Source organism: Sus scrofa, chromosome 7, assembly GCF_054392235.1.
Source record: "Sus scrofa isolate SSC_HxYL_T2T_F1_AM1 chromosome 7, Sscrofa_HxYL_maternal_Yorkshire_Landrace_v2.0, whole genome shotgun sequence".
NCBI lineage: Eukaryota > Metazoa > Chordata > Mammalia > Artiodactyla > Suidae > Sus > Sus scrofa.
This window is the reverse complement of record NC_139389.1, coordinates 59780166-59806237: the sequence shown is the minus strand read 5'-3', so window position 1 is coordinate 59806237 and position 26072 is coordinate 59780166. Positions and strand designations below refer to the sequence as shown.

The following is a 26072-nucleotide window of genomic DNA, read 5'->3' as shown; positions in this document are numbered from 1 at the left end:
CTGGGTCACCATGCTGGACAGTAGAAAAAATGTATTGGGGAAATAACAGTTAAAAAAATAAATACATAAAGAATCAGAAAAAAAATAAGTATGTCATAATTTAGTAAGAGTGCTTCTGTAACATGAGCACATTTTTATATGAACGCAGAGGGAGGCATGATGAATGCAGCACAGCGGGCTCCCTGGGCTTCTTGACAGCTTTCCAGCAAAGATGACATTTGTTGTGACCCTGGAAAGATCCTTCACACCCTAGATCCTATGGATGGCTGATTTCTGACAGTTTTCTCTTAGAGGTGTTCTATTTTTTTTTTTTTTTCCTCTCCATTGCCACTGCTCCCTCTCTGGGCAAGAGCCACTTCCTCTCATATTTGTCTCCAAAACTCCAGTGCTTCCTATCATACTGACCCTCTTAAAAGGCTGCCTGTTCTATCCATTTTCTGTGCCACTCACCCCTGTGGATCCTTATCACTTTTTTTTTTTAATTTTCCCACTGTACAGCAAGGGGGTCAGGTTATCCTTAGATGTATACATTGCAGTTACAGTTTTTTCCCCCACCCTTTCTTCTGTTGCGACATGAGTATCTAGACATAGTTCTCAATGCTATTCAGCAGGATCTCCTTGTAAATCTATTCTAGGTTGTGTCTGATAAGCCCAAGCTCCCGATCCCTCCCACTCCCTCCCCCTCCCATCAGGCAACCACAAGTCTCTTCTCCAAGTCCATGGTTTTCTTTTCTGAGGAGATGTTCATTTGTGCTGGATATTAGATTCCAGTTATAAGTGATATCATATGGTATTTGTCTTTGTCTTTCTGACTCATTTCACTCAGTATGAGATTCTCTAGTTCCATCCATGTTGCTGCAAATGGCATGATGTCGAACAGTTTGGAGATACCTTAGAAATCTATACATAGAACTTCCATATGACCCTGCAATCCCACTCTTGGGCATCTATCCGGACAAAGCTCTACTTAAAAGAGACACATGCACCCGCATGTTCATTGCAGCACTATTCACAATAGCCAGGACATGGAAACAACCCAAATGTCCATCGACAGATGACTGGATTCGGAAGATGTGGTATATATACACAATGGAATACTGCTCAGCCTTATCACTTTTAATTGCCCTCCTTTGCATTCCGGGACCTCCAGAAGTTGGTCAGATTTATCTCTTATTTAGCTCACCACTTCCAATCTTGCTGAATAAGGCTGCGCCTTATAGACACTGAAGTTGTTTCTGCTGTTTCTCTTCTGCAGGCGTTGTTTCTCCTATCTTGTCCTCTTCACCTCACACCATCCTTTAAATCCCTTCTGTCGTGTTACTTTTTCATGATGCATCATTTGCTTACTCTAGCTTGTAATGTCCATCTACAAAAATCTATTTTATGCTAGAAGTTTTGGCATTTGTTATGTAAAAGGATCACGAAATTTAACGCATACTACAACATGGATAAGAAGACCAAATAAAATGTTCCAATTTGCTTATAAAAAAATTGTATTTCTCCCAAGTCCCCACTCACTGGTTATCTGGAGGGGGGGGAATTAAATATCTAATCCAAATTAAAGCTCGGTGCAGTCCTATTATATAAATCATCTCTTAGGCAATGGTCTGCCTCCTGCACAAAAATACTCGGTTTATTAGATAATCTCCCGTCTTGGTTTCTGTCCCTGAGTGGTCCATGAGAATGGTTTCTGTTTTCTCATGGCTTTAGGGAGGAAAGGAGACCCTTGCCTTCCAAATGGTCCTTGAATCGGTGGGTGCTGGTTGTTATCTGCTGTGCTTATTCCCTTCCCCCACCCCTTCCCTACCATCATCTCTTCCCTCCCTCCTCCTCCTAACCCCTCTCCTCCTTCTTTTTTTTTTTTTTTTTTTTTTTTTTTTTTTTTTTTTTTTGTTGTTGTTGCTATTTCTTGGGCCGCTCCCGCGGCATATGGAGGTTCCCAGGCTAGGGGTTGAATCGGAGCTGTAGCCACCGGCCTACGCCAGAGCCACAGCAACTCGGAATCCGAGCCGCGTCTGCAACCTACACCACAGCTCACGGCAACGCCGGATCGTTAACCCACTGAGCGAGGGCAGGGACCGAACCCGCAACCTCATGGTTCCTAGTCGGATTCGTTAACCACTGCGCCACAACGGGAACTCCATCCCTCTCCTCCTTCTTCTTCTTTTCTGTGCCTCCGAGGCCGCCCACCTCCTCCTGACTGATTCACGTCTTCCTGCTCTAGGATCTATTCCTTCCTTATTAGGTTTAGTCTTTCCTTATTAACTCCATTCATTCAATTTTGAATTTAACTCTTGGATAACAGTTTTATTTCCTTCCTTGCAAAGTCCTACTGTGAGTCTACAAATACCAACCATAACCCACTGCTTCCATGTATTCCATGCACACAGAGGCTACACGTCCAATAATATAACAAGCTCCCTAGGTGATTGGTGGATTATATTCTTCTTTTGTGTTCCTCCTAGCACATAACCCAGGCAAAACCCATAATGTATATTTAATAAATAAGTGCTGTCTTGAACTTAACTGATGTGAAGAAATGTTTCTCAGGAAAAAGAAAGCAGAAGGATGTTTGGCATCCAAGCTTCCTAAATGTCAACTAAATTTTAGACACAAGAATCCTTAGATTGTCCTGAGCCAGGGCAGGGGACCCAGCTGCACCAGACTAGACAGGCTTAGTGTTGACACTGGAAGGGTGCCATGTAAATGAAAGCATTTAATATAAGTAGTCAGTTCCCCCAAGATTACCAAAAAGCAGTATCATATCATGGAATGCTTGTGACTTGGGGGATCAGTCTTGGCGCCATCATATTCTAGATGTGTGTCTTTGGGATAGTGACTGAAGACTTTCTGGATCACAGTTTTCTCCATTTACAAAAATGAGGGTAGGAGTTCCTGTTGTGGCTCAGGGGCTTAGTGTCTGTGAGGATGCAGGTTCAATCCCTGGCCTTGCTCAGTGGGTTAAGGATCTGGAGTTGCCACAAGCTGAGGCAAAGGAGGCTTGGATTCTGTGTTGCTGTGCCTGTGGTGGAGGCCGGCAGCTGCAGCTCAGATTCGACCCCTGGCCTGGGAACTGCAGGTGCAGTCCCCAAAAGAAGAAGAAATTTAAAAAAAATGAAGGTAATGATAATCCTGACCTATCTAACTCACTACTCAGAGGGTGGTGGTGAAGAGAGAGTGTCAGTAATATTTCCTGGTAAACCAGTAAGCATTGTCCAGATGTAAGGCTGTCTTAATCAGGCATCATCATGTGGTAGTAACAGAAGCCCACTCAAATTAGCTCAAGAAAAATGAGATTCACTGGATGGATGGGTGAATATTTGGTGGAATTTAGACATAAGCACATCTTGAAGGCCTGGACCCAGGAGTCAGAAAGTGAAGCCCAGTTATTTCAGTTGAAACCCATGGTTTATCCTCGCACCTTCCTTCACATGTAATTCATTCTTCTTTGCTGTGGGAACTGGCTTGCTTTGCTTCAACATGCATCACATAAAAGAAATGGTTTGGGAGTTCCCATTGGGGCTCCATGGTAATGATCCTGCCTAGTGTCTGTGAGGATGCTGGTTTAACCCCTGGCCTCACTCAGTGGGTTAAGAATCTGGTGTTTCTGTGAGCTGTGGTGTAGATCACAGACTCAGCTCAAGAGAGGCGGTGCTGTGGCTGTGGCGTAGGCACCCGTAGCCTGGGAACCTCCATATGGCACAGGTGTGGTGGTAAAGCGAGAGAGAGAGAGAGAGAGAGAGAGAGAGAAAAGGAAGGAGGGAAGGAAGGAAGGAAGGAAGGAAGGAAAGAAGGAAAGAAGGAAAGAAAGAAAGAAAGAAAGAAAGAAAGAAAGAAAGAAAGAAAGAAAGAAAGAAAGAAAGAAAGAAAGAAAGGGAAAGAAATTGCTAGCCCAGCCCAGACTGACATGAGTTCTCAGCTCTAGCTCTCTTGTTACAGTTCCAGATTCCTGGGAAAGACTGACCTGGTGTGGACCAGATGTTTGCCTCTGATCATCAGCTCTGGCCAAGGAGACTAGGTCACACCTGTAAATAAGGATATCCTTTCAGCAAGAACTCAGTGTAGGCTGGCCTCCTAGACTGTGTTCTGTTGATTAACCATATTTGGCTTTGTGAAACTTCACTCGTTTACGGGGTTTAAGACAGTCATGAATCCGAGAGTAATTTCCCAGAGTATGCTTGGACACTAAGTGAGCCTAATGCTCAGGGAAGTTGTATTTACCCTGCTCCCTTATACTCTCTGCTTTGGGTTTCAAAGAGTCAGATAGAGAGAGAATTGGCCGTGGTTGAGGGAAAAGGAGGTGATATAATTTTATCTCTAATGATCTTCTCTATGGCCAGATGGAAAACACAGTCCTTATTCCAGGAAAGAAAGGTCATCCAATTTCATTCTTCTTCAGTTTGATTCTTTCTTCCATAAGTGTGACCGTGGTGAAAGGTTAATCTTGCTAAAACAAAGACAAATGTGGATGCAATATCGATTTTGGAATGATTCACATCAAAGTAATACAACTAATTCTGGGAAAAAGGGTTATTTATTAATTACATTTTGTCTATTCCCTACGTACTTCCTAAAAGGATCTGAGACACTTTTTAAAGGCCAGAAGCATAAACACGGTAAAGTACAAAAGTCACGCAGCAAAAAGGAGATAAATAGAAGAAATTATATTTTAAAATTCTGGCCGATAATTTGTTAATGATTAGTTGCAGAAAAATAAAGTTAGATTTCTACCTTTCCCCATAGATCAAAATAAATTCCAAACGTAATAGTTAAATGTAATTGCCAAACTATAAAGAAACTAGCAAAATACATTTAACTATTTTTATGTTTTCAGGGAAGAGTAGGATAAGCATTTCTCAGCTCATTAGTAAAGAAAAGAAACCTTAAAAGGAAATATGAATAAAGGTGACTGTATAAAATTGTAAAACTTCTTGACTTTGCAAAGCACCAAGAGCAAAATTAAAAGGTGAAAATATTTTTAATACAAATGACAAAGAGTTGATGACTAAATTATGAAATTTAATAGTTTTATCTGTCAAGAATAATGATAACAAAAACATCTTAGTGGACAAATGAAGGACAGAAAAGAAATTTTTGAAAAATTAATACAAAAAGCAAATATACATGAAAATATATTAAACCTATTTAGTAAAAAGGAAATGCAAATTCAAAGAATGAAATTCTGTTTAACACTTATGATTGGAAAAAAAATGTATAAAATTATAATATCCATACTGAGAAAAGGTAATGAAACTTATGTAGCCTGATGATTATAATAAAACCTTCCTGGAGGGCAAATGACGATATTTTGAAAAGTTAGTGAAGTTTTTTTTTTTTCCTCAGAGGTTTTGTTTCCAGAAATTTGTCCTTGGGAGATAATCAAAAATTTGTGCAAAGTTTTATATATAAGAGTCTTTGTAGTCTTTGTTATCCTTCCCCCTGCTCTCTCAGGCTGTCCCTGTGGCATGTGAAAGTTCCCAGGCCAGGACTGAACTTGTGACACAGCAGTGACCTGAGCCGATGCACTGACAGCATGGGTCCCTAACCTAATACACCATAAGAACTCCTATTTATTCTTTTTTTCAAGTGGAAACCATTCCCCTGATTTTTACAATGACTGTTTCTTACTTTTGTGATAAAAAAAAATTGTATTGCCTTTCTGTATCTGTTTTAATTGGGAAGTTTGTATACAGTTAATTCATTCCCATTAATTAGGAAGTTTATGTTCAATTTTGAATAGTGAAGTAACATTTTTGTCATTCAGCATCTTGCTTTGGAAATATCTGATTGGATTGATTAGTAATTAAGTCGAAAAGATCCTTGAGTCATCAAGATGTGTACAAATACTTTTCATTATTAATATGAGAGCTCCTCGGGGTGTTCACTTGGAATCTATTTGCTTTTGTTGAAGACAGAATTTGAAAAAGCTCTGTTACCTCTCCCCACCCTAGAGCTAGTTGAGGGCAGGCACTGGGTACCAGTAAAGAGTGATGACTGGGGACCTGACCACAAGGGGGGGAAAGGCAGTGGACTAAACAACAGCAATAACAAAAATAATGAAACAGACACGAGTTTCCACATAGCACAGCAGTTTGGGGCCAGTTAAAATAACAGCCAATAATCCTGGGCTTGGCTCATAAAGATGATAATTAATCTTCCCTATGAAGACCTTGGGTCACCTGGGAAAATGAAAATCATTCCATTTTTCTTGTTTCCAAAAGGAGGTTGTGTAAGGCATTTGAAAACTTATATACAAGATGGTTAAACTCAAGCAAAATTTGGCATTTAAATACAATAAGCTTTAATGGTCTGGAAAAAATTACCTGGGCAGAAGAGTAATCAGAATACATGAAGTGATCTCTTCCATTATCACAGAAGTCGCAATAGAATTCCACAGCTATCGATTCATTTTTGAAGTTAAACACAAAAAAGTGAAGGAATGAAGTGACTTTCAGCGGAGAAGCAAGGGAGGTCTGCTCTCATGGGACACTGGTAAGCTTGTTCAGCCTTCCGCTGGCCCATCCCACTGGGTGATGTGCCCGTGGCCCTTTTTCTCTGCCTGCAGGACTGCCCTCCGGATGCAGAGGACTTCCGAGCCCAGCAGTGTTCAGCCTACAATGATGTCCAGTATCAGGGGCGTTACTATGAATGGCTTCCACGATACAATGATCCCACTGCCCCCTGCGCACTCAAGTGTCATGCAAAGGGACAAAACTTGGTCGTGGAGCTGGCACCCAAGGTACTGGATGGAACCCGTTGCAATACTGACTCCTTGGACATGTGTATCAGCGGCATTTGTCAGGTAAGCCACACCTGCTTCCTGGACCCCCAGTTCAAGGCCATGCCACAACCACTCTCAATAAAAATAATCTTATCCCTCTGTACTTTTGTTCACACAGATGAAGTGTGGTCTTTGATCATTTTAATGCAGAAAATATTTTAGGAAGATTCTTCGCCTTTAGATCATGTTTTAACTTATTTAAAATGGTGTCGGTTTTCCCCATGTAGAATCAAAAGATCACCGTGTATGACTTGTGGCTATTCTAGGTCAGTGGTTCTCCAGCTTGAAAGTACGTCAGAATCACCTGACAGACTTGTTCAAACAGAGCCTTCTGGGCCCCCGTCCCAGAGTTTGTGATCCTATTGGTCTGGGGGAGGCCCTGAAAATTTGCATTTTTCACAAGTTCCTGGGAGATGCTGAGGCTTCCTGGCCCAAGGATCCCACTTTGAGAACCTATCCTTTGGAAGGCTAATATTGATGGGTTCTCTGACCTCTCATTTAAATTAATTAATTCATGGTTTGGGGTTTTGGGGAGCAATGGCTTATTTACTAAATAACATGAATGCAGACTTTTCAGAGTGGACTTTGCAGGGCTGTGATGAGTGTGGCTGAGGTATAATAACCTCCCCCTGGCTTGGAATGGGTGTGAGGATTCAGGGGACTATGACAGGTTGCTGAGTCATTGTGGGGACAGGATAGCAGGGAAAGGCCAGGATTCCACCCCCCATTCCTCTGATCTCTGGAAAAAGACTTTAAACACAATGAATGTCTAGTGTTCCACGTTCATGGCAAAAATGGTGGTAACAACAGCAAAATGAAGCCAACCATCTACTAAGTGTCAGACACCACCAGGCATCTTTGACTTCACACACTCAGATGAACCCTGGTCTTGACTAGTTTCTCCTTCCTCTATCCCTTCAGCTAGAAATCAGTTTCCAGTTTCTAACCACGACTTTGGAGTCATTCTTGATTCTTCCCTTTCAATCCACACATCTAATCCATTGCCAGGTCCTGTCAATTCAAAGGCTTTTTTTTTTTTTTTGTCTTTTTGCCTTTCCTAGGGCTGCTCCCGCGGCATATGGAGGTTCTCAGGAGAGGGGTCCAGTCGGAGCTGTAGCCACCGGCCAACACCAGAGCCACAGCAACACGGGATCCGAGCCACATCTGCGACCTACACCACAGCTCACAGCAACGCTGGATCCTTAACCCACTGAGCATGGCCAGGGATCAAACCTGCACCCTCATGGTTCCTAGTCGGATTCGTTAACCACTGAGCCACGACGGGAACTCCTCAAAGCCTATTTTGAATCCACCATTTCTGTCTCCCCTGATTTCTTTCCTAGTTTAAGCCCCCATTAGATCTGACAAACTACAATAGGCTCCTGTCCTGATCTCCAGCTTGGGACGCTGTGCCCCTACGACTCACCCACACATAGCAGCCAAAGTGGTTGTCTTAAAACCTAAATCAGAGTTTGTTACTCCTCCCACAAAAATCCCTACACCCAGCCTCTTTGCTTACCTTTCCAGGCTCCCCCTGAACTCTTCTATTCCCTTCCCCACCTTTTTAAAAGAGAGACTGCATTTTTTAAGTTCAGAGCAAAATTGAATGGAAGGTACTGAGATTTCCTATACAGAGCCTGCCCCTGAATATGGACAGCTTCCATCAGTTTCAACAATCCCCACCAGAGTGGTGCCTTTATCACAACTGATGAACCTACATTGACCCAACATAATTGCCCAAACTCTATAGTTTACATTAGGGTCCATCCACTCTTGGAGTTGGATATTCCATGGATTTGGGCAAAAGAATAATGATCCATATCTATCATTTTGGTATCATACAGAGTCTTTTCACTGCCCTAAATATCCTCTATGTTCTGTCTACTCATCTCTCCCACTCTTAACCCCTGGCAACCATTGATCTTTTAACGTCCTCCATAGTGTTGTGTTTTCCAGAATCGTTGGAATCATACAAGTGTGTTGGCTTTTCAGATTGGCTTCTTTTACTTAGTAATATGCACTTAAATTTTCTCTTTTTATGAATTGATAACTCATTTCTTTTTGGCCCCAAATAACACTCTATGGTCAGGATGTGCTGCATTTTATTTATCCATTCACCTTACTGACGGACATCTTGGTTGCTTCCAAGTTTCTCTAAACCTCCACCTGTGAGTGTTTGTATGGACACAAGTTTTCAACACAGTTGGGTAAATATTGAGGAGTGTGATTGCTGTATCATGGTAAGAATAGGTTTAGTTTTGTAAGAAAGTCTCAAACTGTCTTCCACATTGACTGCATTTTGCATTCCCTCCGACGATGAATGAAAGGAACTGTTGCTCCACATCATCACCAGCATTTGGTGTTGTCATTGTTCCATATTTTGGTCATTCAAATAGGTGTGTAGTGGTATCATGTTGTTTTAATTTGCAGCTCCCTAATGAGGTGATATCAAGCATCTCTTTTCATCTGCATATTTATCACATATATCTCTTCTTTGATGAGGTGTCTGTTCAGGTCTTTTGCCCATTTTTTTAACTGGTTTACTTTCTTATTGTTAAGGGTTATTGATATATTTTAGATAACTGTCCTTTATCAGATGTGTGTTTTTTGCAAATATTTTCTCCCAGTGTGAATCGTCTTCTTATTCTCTTGAAACAGTGTCTTTTGCAGAGCACAGGCTTTTAATTTTAATGAAATCCACCTTATCAATAATTCCTTCCAGTGATGTGTTCAGTGTTGTACCTAAAGTCATCACCATAGCCAGGGTCACCTAGATTTTCTTCTACGTGATCATCTAAGAGTTTTAGAGTTTTGTGTTTTACACTTAGGTCTGTGATCCATTTTGAGTTAATTTTTGTGAAGGACGTAAGGCTGTGTCTAGAATTTTTTTTTTAATTTTTTGCATGTGGATGTGCAGTTCTAGCACCATTTGTTGAAAAGACTAGCTTTTTTCCATTGTATTGCCTTTGCTCCTTTGTCAAAGATCACTTGACCATATTCACGTGGATTGATTCCTGTGTTCTCTATTCTGTTCCATTGATCTCCATTGATCTCTTCATCTATTCTCTTTCTAGTACCATACCATCTTGATTACTTTGGCTTTGTAGTAAGGCAGAGCTAGTCCTCAGACACTGTTCTTCTCCTTCAGGGTTGCGTTAACTATTCTGGGTCTTTTCCCTCTTTATGTAAACTTTAAAATCTGTTTGTCAATATCCACAAAATAACTTTCTGGAATCAAGTTGGAAAGAGCTAACACCTTGACAATATTGAATCTCCCTATCCACAAAAGTGGCATGTCTCTCCATGTATGTAGCTCTTTGATTTTTTTTCCCCCTGCTGGATCTGTCCATTTCTGATAGAGGGGTATCGACATCTCCAACTATGCTATTGGATAAATAGTATTTGTCTATTTTCCCTTGCAGTTCTGTAGGTGCCTCATGTATTTTGACATTCTGATCTTAGGCCTCTACATGTTAAAGACTGTTATATCTTCTTGGAATATTGACATCTGTATCATTATGTAAATGCCCCTGATAATGGCCCTTGCTCTGGAGTCTACTCTGTTTGAAACTAATACACCTACTGATGCTTTATTTTTATTAATATTAGCATGATATGTCTTTCTCCATTCCTTTACTTTTAATCTGTATATGCCTTTATATTTAAAGTGAGTTTCCTCAAACAACAGATAGTTGGATCTTGTTTTTTGAAGTACCATGACATTCTGTGTTTTAATTGGTACATTTAGACTCATGCCATACCCAGAACCCCCATAATGCTTGGTCCTGTGGAAGACCCTCAGTTAAAAACTGGTTGAATAAATGAATCTTATCTACTTGCAAATGCAGAGGCTATTCCTATCTCTTGGTCTCTCTTTTATTTCTCTCTCAACTTCCAGTCTTGAGTTTTCTAGCTCTAGCTTGATATCCATTCTGAGAGATTTCACGAATTCCTCCACTTCATCATTGGAATTCCTCCAGTCCCCACTCCTCCTTCAGATGAACTAGTATTGTTTTTCCCAGATTCACTAGTTACTCTGTTATGTCTGTTCATTTGTGTTTGTGAGACCACAATTCTCAGTTACCTTCCTCAGTTCATACTGTAGTCATCGAGTGTATTTGCTTACATGACCTCCATGTCCTGGTACCTCTCTCCAGTCTCTCACATTTTACTCTTCTTTTCTCTCTCAGTTTTACCTTTTTACCCTAAGACTAGACTAGCCAATCTCTATTCCTTTCTCTCCCACTCTTAAACCATCTTATTTGATGTTTGCTGTTGATGAGTCTTCCCAAAGGTCAAAGTTGATTACTTCATTCTCATTCATATGCTGTCAGTGGTTTCCCTTTTTAATCACCAGTTGGCTTTGGGGCTCTTCCACTAAGTGATAGTAATAGCTATGATTTGTCACTGAAATTATGCTTTTTTTTTTTTGGTTTTCCAAGTTTTTCACAATGAGCCTACATTGCTTTCATAATGTAAAAGAATGGTTAGTAGAAACAATTTAGTTCGGTCTAAAGAGAAGCAGTGTGGATAGGGTAATGTTTTGACATTGAGATTTTGACAATTGAGGAGGAGTTACGTAAACCAGGATGATGAAGAGAGTCAAGCCAAAGTAGTAGTGCTGGTGAAGAGATGTAATTGTAGGTGTGTTTAGGGATCTATGATTCATTCTGTAGAACTGAGGTGAAACATCCCTGTGAGATCATGCTAGGAGTTCAGCCTCAGATTTAGGTGGAAACCAATCATGGACTTTTTTTCAAAGTTACAAGAGGAACCACTGTAGACTTTTATAAGAAATAGCTCAGTTGGGATTGTCTTTAGAAAAGTCACTGCACTGGCAATGTGTCCCTTTATTTGGGGAGGAGAGGGTCTGAGCACATAATAATAGGTCAATTTTGGACAGCAAGAAGCTAGAGTAAGGCAGTGGTAGGGTGACTGAAGAAAGGGAGACAGAGTCTAGAGATCGAAGAAGTAGATCTTTTAGGACTGGGTGTTTGATTGGATGTGGGGAGTGAGAGAAGGAAATTTAGAAGAATGTCTGAATTTCTGACATAAGTAGATGATGAAGCTCTTCACCAAGGTGGAAAATACTGGTTGGGGACCAAGTGTATGGGGGAAAGATGATGAGCTTGATGGGCCTGTGGATATCCAAGTTGATCTAGAGCTTAGGAGAGAATTCGAGGCTAGAAATGTAGATCTGGGGGTTGTCCCGTGGTTAAGGCTAATGTATGTCCTTGGGACTCAATGAGAAGAGCAGATTCCCAAGGACAGAGTCCCAGCCCCATCATTTAAGGGCAAGTATAGAAAGAGGTCCCCACAATGGAGACTGAATAAAGCAATCATCTGTGTAGTAGAAAACTGGGAAAGACAGATATGGGTGGGTGAGTGTTTAAGAGGGAAGGTTAGCAGTGCCAGATACTTCAGAGACATCGAGAGGGAAAAGAACTGAAATACGCCTTCTTCTTTGGATCAAACAGACATGACTGATGCCCTCAGCTTGAGCAGCCTCAGTGACATGGTTGCAGTGGACACTGCTTAGGGACAGGATGGATTAGTTTCCTGTGGTTGCTTCCCATCTCTGAGCCTTGGTCTTTTCAGCCTTCACAAAGGAGCTGTTGGCCTCCTGTAAGTCCTGGTTTTAATTCATTCTTTCATGAACAGGATTCCAGAACCCAGCACAAGAGCTGTCACAGGGGAGGTCTACAGTCCACGCTGGTTCCCTTTCCCTAGTTTCTCCTTTGTGCTCACTGAACACAAGAACCCCCTTCTTCTTATTCATCATCTAAGGGGCACTGTTTACTCCAGTAGTTTCCTAGGTTTGAAGGGGATTGTAGGATAAAGGTAGTTTTCCACACTATATTAGTTCCTTTAGAAGGTGTGCTTCCTATCATGTTTTTGTTTTTTTATTTTATTTTTTTGCTTTTTAGGGCAGCACCTGTGGCATATGGAAGTTCTCAGGCTAGGGGTTGAATTGGAGCTGCAGCTGCTGCCTACGCCACAGCCACAGCAACACCAGATCTGAGCTGCATCTGTGACCTACACCACAGCTCATGGCAACGCCAGATCCTTAACCCATTGATTGAGGCCAGGGATCAGACCCACAATCTGATGGATACTAGTCAGGTTCTTTACCCCTGAGCCACAGTGGGTACTCCCTTATCATGTTTTTGTGATTTGAATGGCTAAGTGGAGTCTTTGGGCAGTCATAGGTGATACCTTGCTGAAAGTTGAGTGCTCTTCTGGCAAGGCTATTCAGGTAAACAGAACTGTGTGCACTTTTTCAGAAGTGACTCAGGAGTTCCAGCCGTGGTACAGCAGAAATGAATCCGACTAGGAACCATGAGGTTGTGGGTTCAGTCCCTGGCCTCACTCAGTGGGTTAAGGATCTGGTGTTGCCATGAGCTGTGGTGTAGGTCACAGATGGGTCTCGGATCCTGTGTTGCTGTGGCTGTGGTGTAGGCCAGCAGCTATAGCTCCCATTCAACCCCTAGTCTGGGAACCTCCATATGCTGAGGGTGTGGCCCTAAAAAGCAAAAAAAAAAAACAAAAAACAAAAAACAAAAAACGCGGGGTGGTGGGTAGAAGTGGCTCAGATGCTTCTCAGTTGAATGCATTATCTTTCCTTCAACAGGATAATGTTCCCATAAATTTCTTGTCCAACGTGGCTGGGGGCCATCCACAGTCGCTAGGATGAGAGAGAGTAAACCGTGTAATTCTCACTGATTGCCTTAGAATCAGTGAAGTGAGCCCCGACGTTTACTTGGCAGAGACTACAAATAACTTTTAAGTGTGTTTACAGTTTGCTCATTTACATGATCATGTCACCACCGGGCTCTGGGGAACACTGTTCCGTGAGCCTGAGCACAACAGACAGCAGGAGACAACTGTACTCACTGAATGCAATGTGCTTTTGCTTTGGAGGTCGGATATTGATCAGAAACAGGGCCTGGTTGGAACCAGATCTGCAGAACAAGTCTGAGGCATCACTCATGTTTATTGAATTCCTTGACAATGGAGTGAAGAAATCGCTTTGTATTTGTAAGAAGAATAGCATCTAACACTTACTGGGTGCTTGAGAGGTGTCAGGCACTGTCTAAGCCCTTTACTGTGGTAGCTCATTGTACACTATGAGGCAGGGATTGTCATTATCCTCACTCTTTGTTTGTTTGTTTGTTTTTATGACCGCACCATGGTATATGAAAGTTCCCAGGCTAGGGGTTGAATTGGAGCTGTAGCTGCCGGCCTACACCACAGCCGCAGCAATGTGGGATCTGAGCCACATCTGAGACCTACACCACAGCTCATGGCAATGCCAGATCCCCAACCCACTGAGGGAGGCCAGGAATCGAACCTGCATCCTTATAGATTGTAGTCGGTTTCATTACTGCTGAGCCACAACATAAATTCCTCCTCACTCTGTTTATAAGGACAGTGGAATTTCTAGAGGCTAAGCAGTTTGCCCAGCTTACAAAGCTAGAAAATGCTAGAGCTGGCAGTTGAAGCCAGGAAACCTAATTCCAAAATCTGTTAATTTCTTAACCATTGCTCTGGACTGATGGTGATACTGGTATTTTTTGTATTTGCTACAAGTATAGCTGATGTTAGGACCTGGAAATGAGATGTGTGTCTAGTACAGGATGAGTGATGATTAGACAGTTTAGTATAGAAGTCAGAAATCAAATATCTAGGAGTTCTCGTCATGGCTCAGTGGTTGACGAATCCGACTAGGAACCATGCGGTTGTAGGTTCAACCCCTGGTCTTGCTCAGTGGGTTAAGGATCCGGCATTGCCGTGAGCCGTGGTGTAGGTTGCAGACGTGGCTCGGACCCCGCGTTGCTGTGGCTCTGGTGTAGGCCGGCGGCTACAGCTCCGATTCGACACCTAGCCTGGGAACCTCCATATGCCACGGGAGCAGCCCAAGAAATGGCAAAAAGACAAAAAAAAAAAAAAATCAAATATCTGCACACCACTCAGGGAGGAAAACTGCTCAAGTGTAGTCCTAGTGAATGATGAAGACATGATGCATTGCAGAATCTATGCCCGCTCATTGGGGGCAACTGGGCAGAAACAGGTCAGAGTTTTACTTTGACAACAGAAGCCAGAGATCTGGATCGTCATGTAAAATGTCTGATTTCAAAGCACATCTTGATGTTAACGATGCTGCTTTATCCATTTGTAGTTAAAGAGGACTCCAGTATAATACAGGCTAGGTTTTCCTTCAGTAACTTCCCTCCCTCCCAAAGCTCAGCGGCCTCAAACAAGTAAAGAGGACTTTTAGCTAATGTTGCTTGTCCAGCATGGGGCAGCGGGGATCTTGGTCCTTTGAATGTCTCAGCGATCCAGACTGAGGGAGGCTTTATTGGGACACGTGTTTTACATAATAACTACAGCAGCGAGAAGGAGAATGTGTGTGACTCATGCGCTGACCCTTGAAGCTTCATACAGAAGTGACACAGACGCTGAGACTGACATTTCACTGGCCCAAAGACAGTCAGTGACCACACTTAATTTCTAAGGGGGTGGGGAACGGTATTCCTTCCCTAAGCTGACAGGAGAAGCTGAGTATTTGTGAATATTCCTAAAGACGACCCATAACTCCATATACTCTGATTTTTTAAGGTGGGAATGTTAGAATTTTATATGAGGTAAAATTCAGTTTTCAGAGCTCTTAAACAGGAGTTGACTCAAAAAATTCTTTGCTTCTTGAAGGATTAAATTTGATCTGGAAAATGCAGATTTTGCTTAATAGGGACACTTATTTAAACACTGACTTCAATTAGTTTATTAGGAAATTATATGTTGGAATCATAAAATAATCCTTAGCTGAAGTGATGAATATATGAATATTTATTCTCCAAAGCACTGCTCATATATTTTAAATATTTGTTTATGTTATCCCCTATCCTGTGTAATTGTCTTGCTAACTACACTGTAGGATATGAATCTTTTTTTTTTGCTTTTTAGGGCCACACCCGAGGCATATGGAGGTTCCCAGGCTAGAGGTCTAATGGGAGCTACAGCTGCCAGCTTACACTCCAGCCACAGCAATGCGGGATCCAAGCTGTGTCTGCAACCTACACCACAGCTCACGTTAACGCCAGATCCTTAACCCATGGAGCCGGGCCAGGGATCAAACCTGCATCCTCATGGATACTAGTCGGATTTGTTTCCACTGAGCCATGACAGGAACTCCTAAGACATGAATCTCGTCTTATTAATTTATGCTCTGTAGTGCTTGGCTCTATAGAAATTGGTTACATATGGATGTTAATAAATTTTATTGATATGTTTATTGGTTAGTGGTTTTTTAATCATTACAGTTAGAGATACTGACTTCAGGAGAAGTCACAGAAGTTGAAAACCCTTCAGGCAGTTTCTAAAAAGTTGCTCACAGTTGATTATGATGAGATTTGAGAGCCAGAATTCAGTAGTCCCTAAATTTCAAGGGCAGTTCTGGCTTATACCCTATGAATCACAAGGCAATCAGACCTTCTTTTAAGATATTATTTTTCTATGATGTTTTCATATGCTTTTTTTTTTTTTTTTGGCTGTAAGATTTGGATGAACTGTACCTTTAAAATTTTTGAAACAAATGTAAGTGTTCAGGGAGGTTTTCAATTGCCCAAGATCTTGCAAGGCTCTAAACGCTCTTCAAAACAAGCCCATCCTAGCTCCTAAACCCACACCCTTTCTGGATAACCAGATAGAGGGTGATTCTCATTCTCATGAAATGCAAAGTGCTCAGGGACACAAATGTGTGAGGACAGAGCTTGGCTCAGGCACAGCATTTCTATAATTTAATGGTAGAATTACTCCCCTTGGAGAAAGTTGCATGAACACAAGTTACTCATTGATTGAATCCCAACCATGCAAGTGTGTTTCCAAAATCAATCACCCTTAAGTTATTCCACATGTACTTGTAAATATTAATATAATGGTCTATGTAGCTATGTTCTTTGCTGTCCATCTGCTTGTGCTAAAGGTGAGAAAGGTAGAGCACAATGTTAAGATTCTGGTGTTAGATGACCTGGGTTTTCAAACCATTACTGACACAATATACTAGTTCTGTAATATCGGAAAGTCATGGAGCCTCAGTAACACTCAGATGCCTTATTTGTAAAACAGATACAAGGTATCATAAGGTGGTCATGAGATTAACATGTATCACATGCTTGGCATGATGCCAGCCTGCTACATGGTAAGCATTCAATGAAAATCAGCTGTGATTATTAATATTTTACTATTATCTCTGTGCAAGTTACATAATCAAGATGAAAAGATCTCAGAGGATTCAGCTGCTTATCAAATAATTTAGCCCCGCTCCAGTTTTCCTGCCAAAAAGTCTCCTACCTAGCCCATGGTTGAATATTTATTGTTGGAAGAGTCTGACTTTTCAAACTTTCTCCTGTTGAACTAAATTATGCCTAAACCTGTAGCTTTCACCATGTGAAAATACACAGAGCAAATGTAAACCTTTTCCTCATGACAGCCCTTTGTGAATTTGAAAATATCTCTAATCACAGGTTTTTCCTTAAACTTCCTTGGAACTCTTCCTACGTCTCCCTGAAACTTTCATTTGATCTTTCTCCTTCCCTTCAGCACCAACATTTTGGAAAGAGTTGTCTCTAGATGTGGTTTCAGCTTCCTCCTGTTTTATTTTCTCGTCAACACCTTGGATCCAGAGTCTGATCCAGTAACTCCCTGAGTTGAAGCCTAGGGGCTTGACCCAGGAGTCAAAAACACAATGAAAAACAGAGAGAGACAATCAAAGTGCTGTCTTTTCTTCAGCCCTTTGAGTGTTCTAATCACTACACTAAAAACTTCACATATGTTCTCTCATTTCATTCTTTGTAGACCCTAGGTGAAGTAGGTATTGCTATCCTATTTTACTCTTAGGGAAAATGCGTCTCCAAGAGTTTGAATTATTCGCCATCCTGCAACTTGAAAGGGGTGGGAGGGCTGGGCAGGTTCCCTGTGTGGGCTGTCTGCCTGCAAAGTCGCTGCACGGTAATGCCAGGCATATAAATACAAATCAAGATGAATGGGTTTGGGGAGGTAGAGAGAAACCAGCTCAGCAGTTAATATTATTGGGTGCATATCATGTAAAAGACATATTTGTAAAATAAAAAGAAATAGAAAGAAGCTCACAGTCTAGCAAACACCACACACACACACAACTCACAAAAGTAATAATTCACAAGAAACAGAAGGGTATCAGTATAAGCATATTCTATATCTCTCTCATTTCATTCCTTTTTTTTTTTTTTTTTTTTTTTTTTTTTTCTTTTTAGGGCCTTACCAGCGGCACATGGAAGTTCCCAGGCTAGGGGTTGAATCAGAGCTACAGCTGCCGGCCTACACCACAGCCACAGCAACATGGGATCCGAGCCGAGTCTGCGACCTACACCACAGTTCACGGCAATGCTGGATCCCTGACCCACTTAGTGAGGGTATTAGTCGGATTCGTTTCCACTGCGCAACGGGAACTCCCTTAATTCCTTTCTTACATTTGAAAAACTTGTTATAAAGATTCTTAGAGTTCCCGTCGTGGCTCAGTGTTTAACGAACCCGACCAGGAACCATGAGGATAGGGGTTCGGCTCCTGCATGGCTGTGGCTGTGGTGTAGGTCGGTGGTTACAGCTCCGATCAGACCCCCTAGCCTGGGAACCTCCATATGCAGCAGATGCAGCCCTAGAAAAGACAAAAAAAAAGAAAAAAGATTTTTATAAAGAATATATATAGACAGAGAGGTATAGATAGGTATAGATATTGAGAAACAGAAGGAGATACAAAGATAGAGAAATAGAATAGAGAGAGATGGATATATTGATGGTGAGATATAGGTATAGCTTGAGATTAAAAACAGAGAAAAAAATATTTAAAATAAAACTATGGACCAGAAGGATATACATAAACCTCAGAAGAGTGGCCATTTGGGGGAAGAAATGCGAGAACAGGACTAGGGTAGGGCCAGGAAGAGAGGGAAGGGATGAGGAGAGAGGAACTATTTGCAATGTTCCATTCATTTTCTGGACTTCAAATATCTGAATAAAAAGGTAAATAAAAAACTAAGAGTGGGGGTGTACAGGGGAAGCCTCGATTCTTCTTTTTTCATTATTCGGGCTTTGGGTAAGAGTCATATATCCATGACATGGTACTGTAAAGCTTTATGTATTATTTCTCTTTTTAAAACTATGTTCTCATAAAAGAGAGCCAACTCATAAATTGAAGAGGGCTAACACCAAAAATACGGTTTCTGGAATACCTAGGGCCCCACCTCCCCGTGTTCTCGCCCACGCCTGACCGCCCTGCTTCTGTCCGCAGGCAGTGGGCTGCGACCGGCAACTGGGGAGCCACGCCAAAGAAGACAACTGTGGCGTCTGTGCCGGTGACGGCGCCACCTGCAGGCTGGTGCGGGGACAATCAAAGTCAAACGTTTCTCCTGAAAAAAGTAGGTGATAAACCCTATACAACGTTACCATAAAACAACCTTGCTTCAGACCCTGTTACTCTAACATTTTCCTGATGCTAAGCTTTTTAGTTGAAAAGAACTTTTGGCCTGTGTTGTAAAAGACACATTTCTTCCAAAAGTGTAATATATCAAATTTTTATTCCCTTTAGCTCTTCTAAGACTACCTGTTTCTTTGAACCTTTGCCAATACAGAGTATGACTTTTTTTTTTAACTTGCTGATTTTTAAGGTAAATGATGAGAACTATGAGTCATTGTTTCTTTCTTTTTTTTTTTTTTTGGCCCCCTTTGATTGCTAACCAGGTCAAAAATATCATCCTGCATTTATTACCCTTCTATACTTTTTCATCTTTTGATTAGCATCTGAAGTCATTTACTCATTTTCCTACTTGGATGGTAATCTTTTCCTCACTTGTATCATGCATTTATACTATTTGTTTATTGCACTTATTGCTAATGTTCTCAGTTTGTCATTTGACTTTAAATATGGTTTGTGGAATCAATAGTTTCTAAGTGTTAAAATAAGTCAGAATTTTCTATCTTTTTATTTCAATAATATCTGCTTAATTTTTTTTTAATGGGGGGGGTTCAGTCAACTTTTTCTGTAAAGGGCCAGATAATAAATATTTTAGGACTTTTCAGCCAGCCCGTATAGTTTCTGTCTCAACCACTCAGCTCTCAGCACAAAAGCAGCCACAGACAGCCTGTAAACCCATGTGCCTAGCTGTGTTCCAATAAAACTTTATTTACAAAAATTAGCCTGCAGGCTGAATCTGACCCTCAGGTTATAGTTTGCAGACCCCTTCCTTAAAAGGAAAAAAAAAAAAGTATACATATGCACTTGCCACTAGTACTTTTTGTGTGTTTCTACTCTAAAATCTTTTATTCCTTTGAATGTATTTGGATACAGCTTATGAAATAAGGATTTTTAGTCATTCTCCCCCTAAATGAGGAGAATCTCATTGGAGGGGTAGAGGGAGAGGAAGATTTTCAGGGCAGAGGAAACATAAAGTTCATGCTGCGCCTAGAGGGAAGCCTGGACTCTCTTGAATGACTAGGCTTGCCCATTGGATAAGGTGGAAGAGAAGACAGAATGGCATTCAGAAGGCAACCATGCATTTACTCATTACTGTTTTTCACATTTCAGGTTGGATGGAGCCAGTAAAGCAATTTAGACAGTAGACTGGCACAGTTAGATTTGTGTTATAATAAAATTCTGGCAGCATGGGAAGGGTGGATTACCTGTGAGGTGAGCCTGGAGGCAAGGAGTCCAAATAGGATGCTAGTTTTACATACTCAAGGGTGTTTGAAACAATGAGGCCTTCGTCTGGGGTAGCTTGATGGGAGTGGCAGAGAAAGGCACAGATGGGAGAGGTATTCAGGAGGCAGAGACTACAGAGTTTGATCATTCTTAGCAAGAAGACAAAGAGAATGGAGGAAGCTAAGATGAAGCAGATTTTCCAGCTTGAGCAGTTGGGTGGATTTATTTGCCAAGTTCATCTGGGTAAGGAATTCATGGAGAGGAGATGCATTTCAAAGAGAAGGGTTCCTGTCGTGCCTCAGCGGTTAGTGAACCCAACTAATATCCATGAGGATGGGGGTTCAATCTCTGGCCCCATTCAGTGGGTTAAGGATCCAGCGTTGCCGTGAGCTGTGGTGTAGGTCACAGACGTGGCTCGGATCTGGAGTTGCTGTGGCTGTGGTATAGGCTGGCAGCTGTAGCTCTGATAGACTGCTAGCCTGGGAACCTCCATATGCCTTGGATGCGGCCCTAAAAAGACAAAAGACAAAAAAAAAAAAAAGATAAGGGCTCATCTCCTTGGGTTTTTTGCAACATGGCAGTCCATTGTTGCTCGTGGGAAAATCCCCACTTTGGTGGGCTTTAGTTATAAATTCACTGAATCCCTTCAAAGAGAGTCTGTAGAATATATCAGGAAGCCATGGATACCTAAATTCAAGGCATTTAGCCAGGGAAGAAGTTTAAGGGAACACAACTGAAAAGAAATGGAAAGAGGAGGTAAATGCAGAACTTAGCAAAAGCAGGATCATGGAAGCAAAAGGATTAAGAAATCCCCCAGAGGAAGTGATAGTCAGCCACGTTAAACGCTGTGTTGAGGTCAAATGGAATAAAGGTCCAAAAATTTCTCTTTGGCCATTTTGAAGCCAAATTTGTGACCTTAGCAAGACTGGTTTCAATGAATTCCTGGCTGAAACCAAAGCCTGACTGCAGTGGGTTTAGGAGTGAACAGAAGGTGTGAATCTATCGAGGGAAAGATTGTCCAAGGACAGAAGGAGGGGTGCACACTCATACCATGTCAAGGGCTGGATAACGACAGACACAGTTGGAAACCACGGTGAGAAATTAACTGTGTTCCAATAGAATAAGTTGGGCTTTGTTTGCTTGGGTTTTTTTGTTTTGTTTTGTTTTGTTTTTGTCTTTTTAGGGCCACATCTGCGGCATATAGAAGTTCCCAGGCTAAGGGTCTAATCAGAGCTGTAGCTGCTGGCCAATGCCAGAGCCACAGCCACGCCAGATCCGAGCTGCGTGTGTGACCTACACCACAGCTCACGGCAACACCGGATCCTTAACCCACTGAGCCAGGCCAGGAATCAAACCTTCAACCTCGTGGTTCCTAGTCAGATTTGTTTCCGCTGCGCCACGACAGAATCCCCTGCTTGTTTGTTTGTTTGTTAACTCCACTCATTAGGAGGTAGAGTCAGCTGCTTAAGAGTGAGGACTCTTTAACAGACTCACAGATGTAGAAACAAGCTGTGGTACCCAAGGGGAGAGGGAGTGGGAGGAACAAATTAGGGGTACGGGGTTAACAGGTACGCACTACCATGTATAAAATAGATAAGCAGCAAGGATCTACTGTGTAACACAGGGAGTTGTACCCACTATCTTGTACTAACCGGTCCTGGAATATAATCTACAAAAGTACTGAATCACCATGCTATATGTCTGAAACACGCTAGTTTAAATCAATTTGAAATTCTTCATTTAAATCCAATTGAAATTCTTCAATTTAAAAAAAAAAAAAAAGAGGCATTCCTGTTGTGGCGCAGCGGAAGTGAATCCGACTAGGAACCTCGAGGTTGTGGGTTCGATCCCTGGCCTCGCTCAGTGGGTCGGGGATCCAGCGTTACCATGACCTGAGCTCTGATGCAGCCCCTAGCCTGGAAACTTCCATATGCTGAGCGTGTGGCCTTGAAAAAAGGGGAAAAAAAAAAAAAAGAAAAAAAAAGAAAAGGAAAGAATGCCTTTTGCATTGCTGCCCTTCATCATCTGACATGACATGTGGATGTGCTGTCTGCATGTTTAACAGAGACTTTACAACCACAGAGATGAATGCTGTGCTCTAAGCTGATGAAGGGGTGAGAGTAGCCTGCTTCCTCAAAGACAGAGTAAAACAGCACCCCCAAACTTGACTGCCTACTCCAGCTTTCTTGTTAGAAGAGACACGTAAACTCCTGTGTTTTTAAGTTGGCTTTTCTATGATGTGCTGTAGAATCCCCCACTGCTATACCCTCCTCAAAGCCAGCTCCTTTAGGAAGCCCATGGAACCTCCAGCAATTCATGGTTTCCAATCTCACCCCATCCCCTGCAGCTCCCCCATCCCCTTACTGGCCTAGATGAGTTCCTGATCCTTCTTTCCTTGATGGAACACTCTTGAGTCTCTGAGATCCCTCACTCTTTTTTATTTATTTTATTTTATTTTTATTTTATTTTATACTAGTCGGGTTTGCTTCCACTGCACCACAGTGGGAACTCCCAAAAGGCCTCTTTTAATATGGTGCCCTTTAGTCAGGAAGGGAAGTCCCGCCCAGGGAATTTTGCCCCGTTGACCAGAACTGTGGCAAGTGACAGGCTAGCTTCTAAGGAGCAGGCAAACCAGGTGTATTCCATCTCATCCATTCTGTTATTACTAATATTGACATGCTTGTAATTCCCGGTGTTCTCTTCAGGCGCGGCGTATCATTTAATTCTACCAACCCCCTTCCATGGTAATTTTGACACCGTCCAGCCCATTTTACAGATGAGAAAACTAAGGGACAGAAGAGATAAGCACTATCTCCCATAATGAGTTAATGAAAGGCAGCATAGGGACGAGGTTAAGAGATTGGGGTCTGGGGCCAGACTGCTTGGGTTTAAATCCTGGCTCTGTTGTCTACTAGCTGCGTAAGCAGAGAAATTTTTTTTTTTTTTCTTAACTTTTCTGTGTATCTTGATTTTCTCATTTTACACTGGGAACAGCAATCATTCCACTTTTGCAGAGTTGTTGCCAGGATTAAATAAGTCAGTCATGCCGAGCATTCCAAATAGTGTCTGGCACCTCGAGAGAGCTCAGTAACCGCCAGCTATATTTTTTTCTTAGAAAGGCTGCTCTTTGGGGGTACCCAAGGATGTCACACACCTCTAACATACCATTTAATATAAGCGGATTTTGAAATCAACCATTGGTCCATCTGGGCCCTGTGTGTGAGAGAGCTACTGATGAGTATATGTCAAAGCTGTCAAAACACAGTGAACGGGAGAAGAAACCGAAATCGGAGGAAAGGTTCAGACCCAGAGGAAGACAGTGCGTGCCAGGCTGTGCTGGGAAGAGTTAACGGGGACCGCTGTGGGATGGGAGGAGGAATGGAGGCGAAAATCACAGCCAACGCAGACTTTGGGGACGTGCCCGCAGTTAGCGTTGGCTTTAAAAAGTGTAGAAATCTCATCAGCAAAGATGTCACCTTGTCAGAGTCGGAGAGAGATTAGAAATCGAGAAAATTCTAATTGAACCAGAGTAGAAGCTGCGTGAAACTGGGTCAAGAAACTTCTCTTTTTGGAGAAAGTGTGTGGAGGAGGCCCTGGGATGGGAGGGGTGGGGAGGAGGTGGGAGGGGGGCTGAGTTGGCTGAAAGGGGGCCTACCTGCTTGTTCTCCACCCTTCCTCACTCTTGGGAAGGTGGTTCATATCCTCCCTCGCTCTCTTTCCCTCTCCTATTGATTTTCAGCTCTGGGAGGATAGACCCCTTTTGAAGATACACGGAAAATTATGCATTTTCTCTCCAGAAGAATGCATATATACCCATAGGTCTCAAACTTGCCATTCTCTAGTTTTTTTGTTTGTTTGTTTGTTTGTTTGTTTGTTTGTTTTTTTGAAGGCGTCTCCATATGGTGAAGGACATTCCAGGTTAGGGGACCCTAAAAATCTCCTGTTTTTGATCAGTTTCTGCAAAGGAAGGGCCACAGGAGCATACAGACAGATCCTTGAATGCAGTGAGGAGGTGAGGCTGTGAGAGCTGGGGGCCTCCCACCACCACGGTCCTGTCCTCAGGCTCCAGGTGCCCGTACGGGGGTCTAAGGCTAGCCTCAGCAAAGAAGCCTACCTGTGCGCAAATGCCTGCTTCTCATCCTTGCTTTTGCGTACAGCCCGTTCATGTCTGCTGTTGCTCTGAAGCTGGCCAGCTGAAGCTGTTCTTGGCTGGGATGGTCCACGGGCCATATGGAAGCACTTCCCTATAATCATGCTTTGTGTGAAAGCAATGTGGGAAACGAGGCCACGTCTCTCCCTGAGAGCGCATCACCAGGCCTGAGGAGTCCACCAGGCTCCTTCGTCTTCACCTTGCCAAAGCGTCGTTCCCATCTTTCCCGGGCCCCTCACGGAATGAGGCCATGGCAAGGAGATGCTGTTGGCACAGCCCCACTCTGGAGAAAGTGTGCAAGTTTGCTCGCGGGCTCTCCTTTCCATCCTGCAGGGAGGCAGATTCAAGGTGAAAGAGCCCGGAGCCAAAACCTTTGCTATGGGAAATAGCAGAAATGAATCCACATGCAACACACACATACTTCCTGTTTGGAGGAACAAGGAGAGACTGAACTCACAACTGGCATAAGTAGCTTCGGCGGTTGGAACAGGGAACTGGAAGGACTTGGTTTTGAAGGAAAGAAAACTCTGCAAACGGCACCAAAGAAGCAAACACCTCTCCATGGGGCACCTTGAATTTGGCCTTTAGGGACTCACTTGTGTTTCCAGATTTGTCCATCATTTTGGTCTTGTCCACACAAGGGCGCGCACACACGAGACAAACGAGCTCAGCTCGCCTGGCCTGAGCCCTTTGTAGAGTTGACCTTGAACAACACGGGTTTGAATTGCATGGTTTTGTGTTTTCTTTCCTTTTTTCTTTTCTTTTTTTTTTTTTTTTTTTTTTAAAGCTGTACTTGTAGCATATAGAGGTTCCTGGGCTAGGGGGCAAATCCCGCGCCACAGCCACAGCAACGCAGGTTCTGAGCCATGTCTACAACCCACACGGCAGCTCATGGCAATGCTAGATCTTTAACCCATGGAGCCAGGTGGAGACTGAAGCTGCATCCTCACAAACACTCTGTCAAGGTCTCAACCCACTGAGCCACAGCGGGAACTCTGCTTTCATGTGTTCTTTGGCAGTAAACACTACATGACTAAATGATCTGTGGTCGGTTGGATCCACCCACAGGGAAGTTTGGATTTGGAGGAACTGAGAATAAGGAGGGCTGGCTATGATTATACTGGGATGGACTTTTGATGGGTGTGGCAGGGCCATGGAGGGGGAGCGCAGGGATGGGCTGGGTTGGCGCTTCTAATCCCTGTGCTGTTCAAGGATCAATTGTACATTTTTACCTGGTGGCAGCTAAGTCTGCTGGCACCGTGATGCCTAAGGCTGACCAGGAACACCAGTATTACACTTAACTTTGGATGCTATGAAAATAACCACAGCGTCTTAGCAAGCATCCCTGCATACTCCTAAGAAAAATAGAGTCCTGGGCTAGGCGGACCATGGTGCTGCCTCACAGGGTA

The 26072-nt window shown here is 42.6% G+C and overlaps 1 protein-coding gene across 2 annotated transcripts in view; it reads left to right on the top strand.

The window, feature by feature from the left end:
- Positions 1-26072, top strand: part of ADAMTSL3 (ADAMTS like 3) — a 357638-nt gene that overhangs the window by 144143 nt on the left and 187423 nt on the right. For both annotated transcript variants that reach the window (XM_021098873.2, XM_021098874.2), the window contains exons 6-7: positions 6566-6802; positions 19107-19233. In XM_021098873.2, the coding sequence (XP_020954532.1) occupies positions 6566-6802; positions 19107-19233 (364 nt within the window). The remainder of the gene's footprint in view (positions 1-6565; positions 6803-19106; positions 19234-26072) is intronic.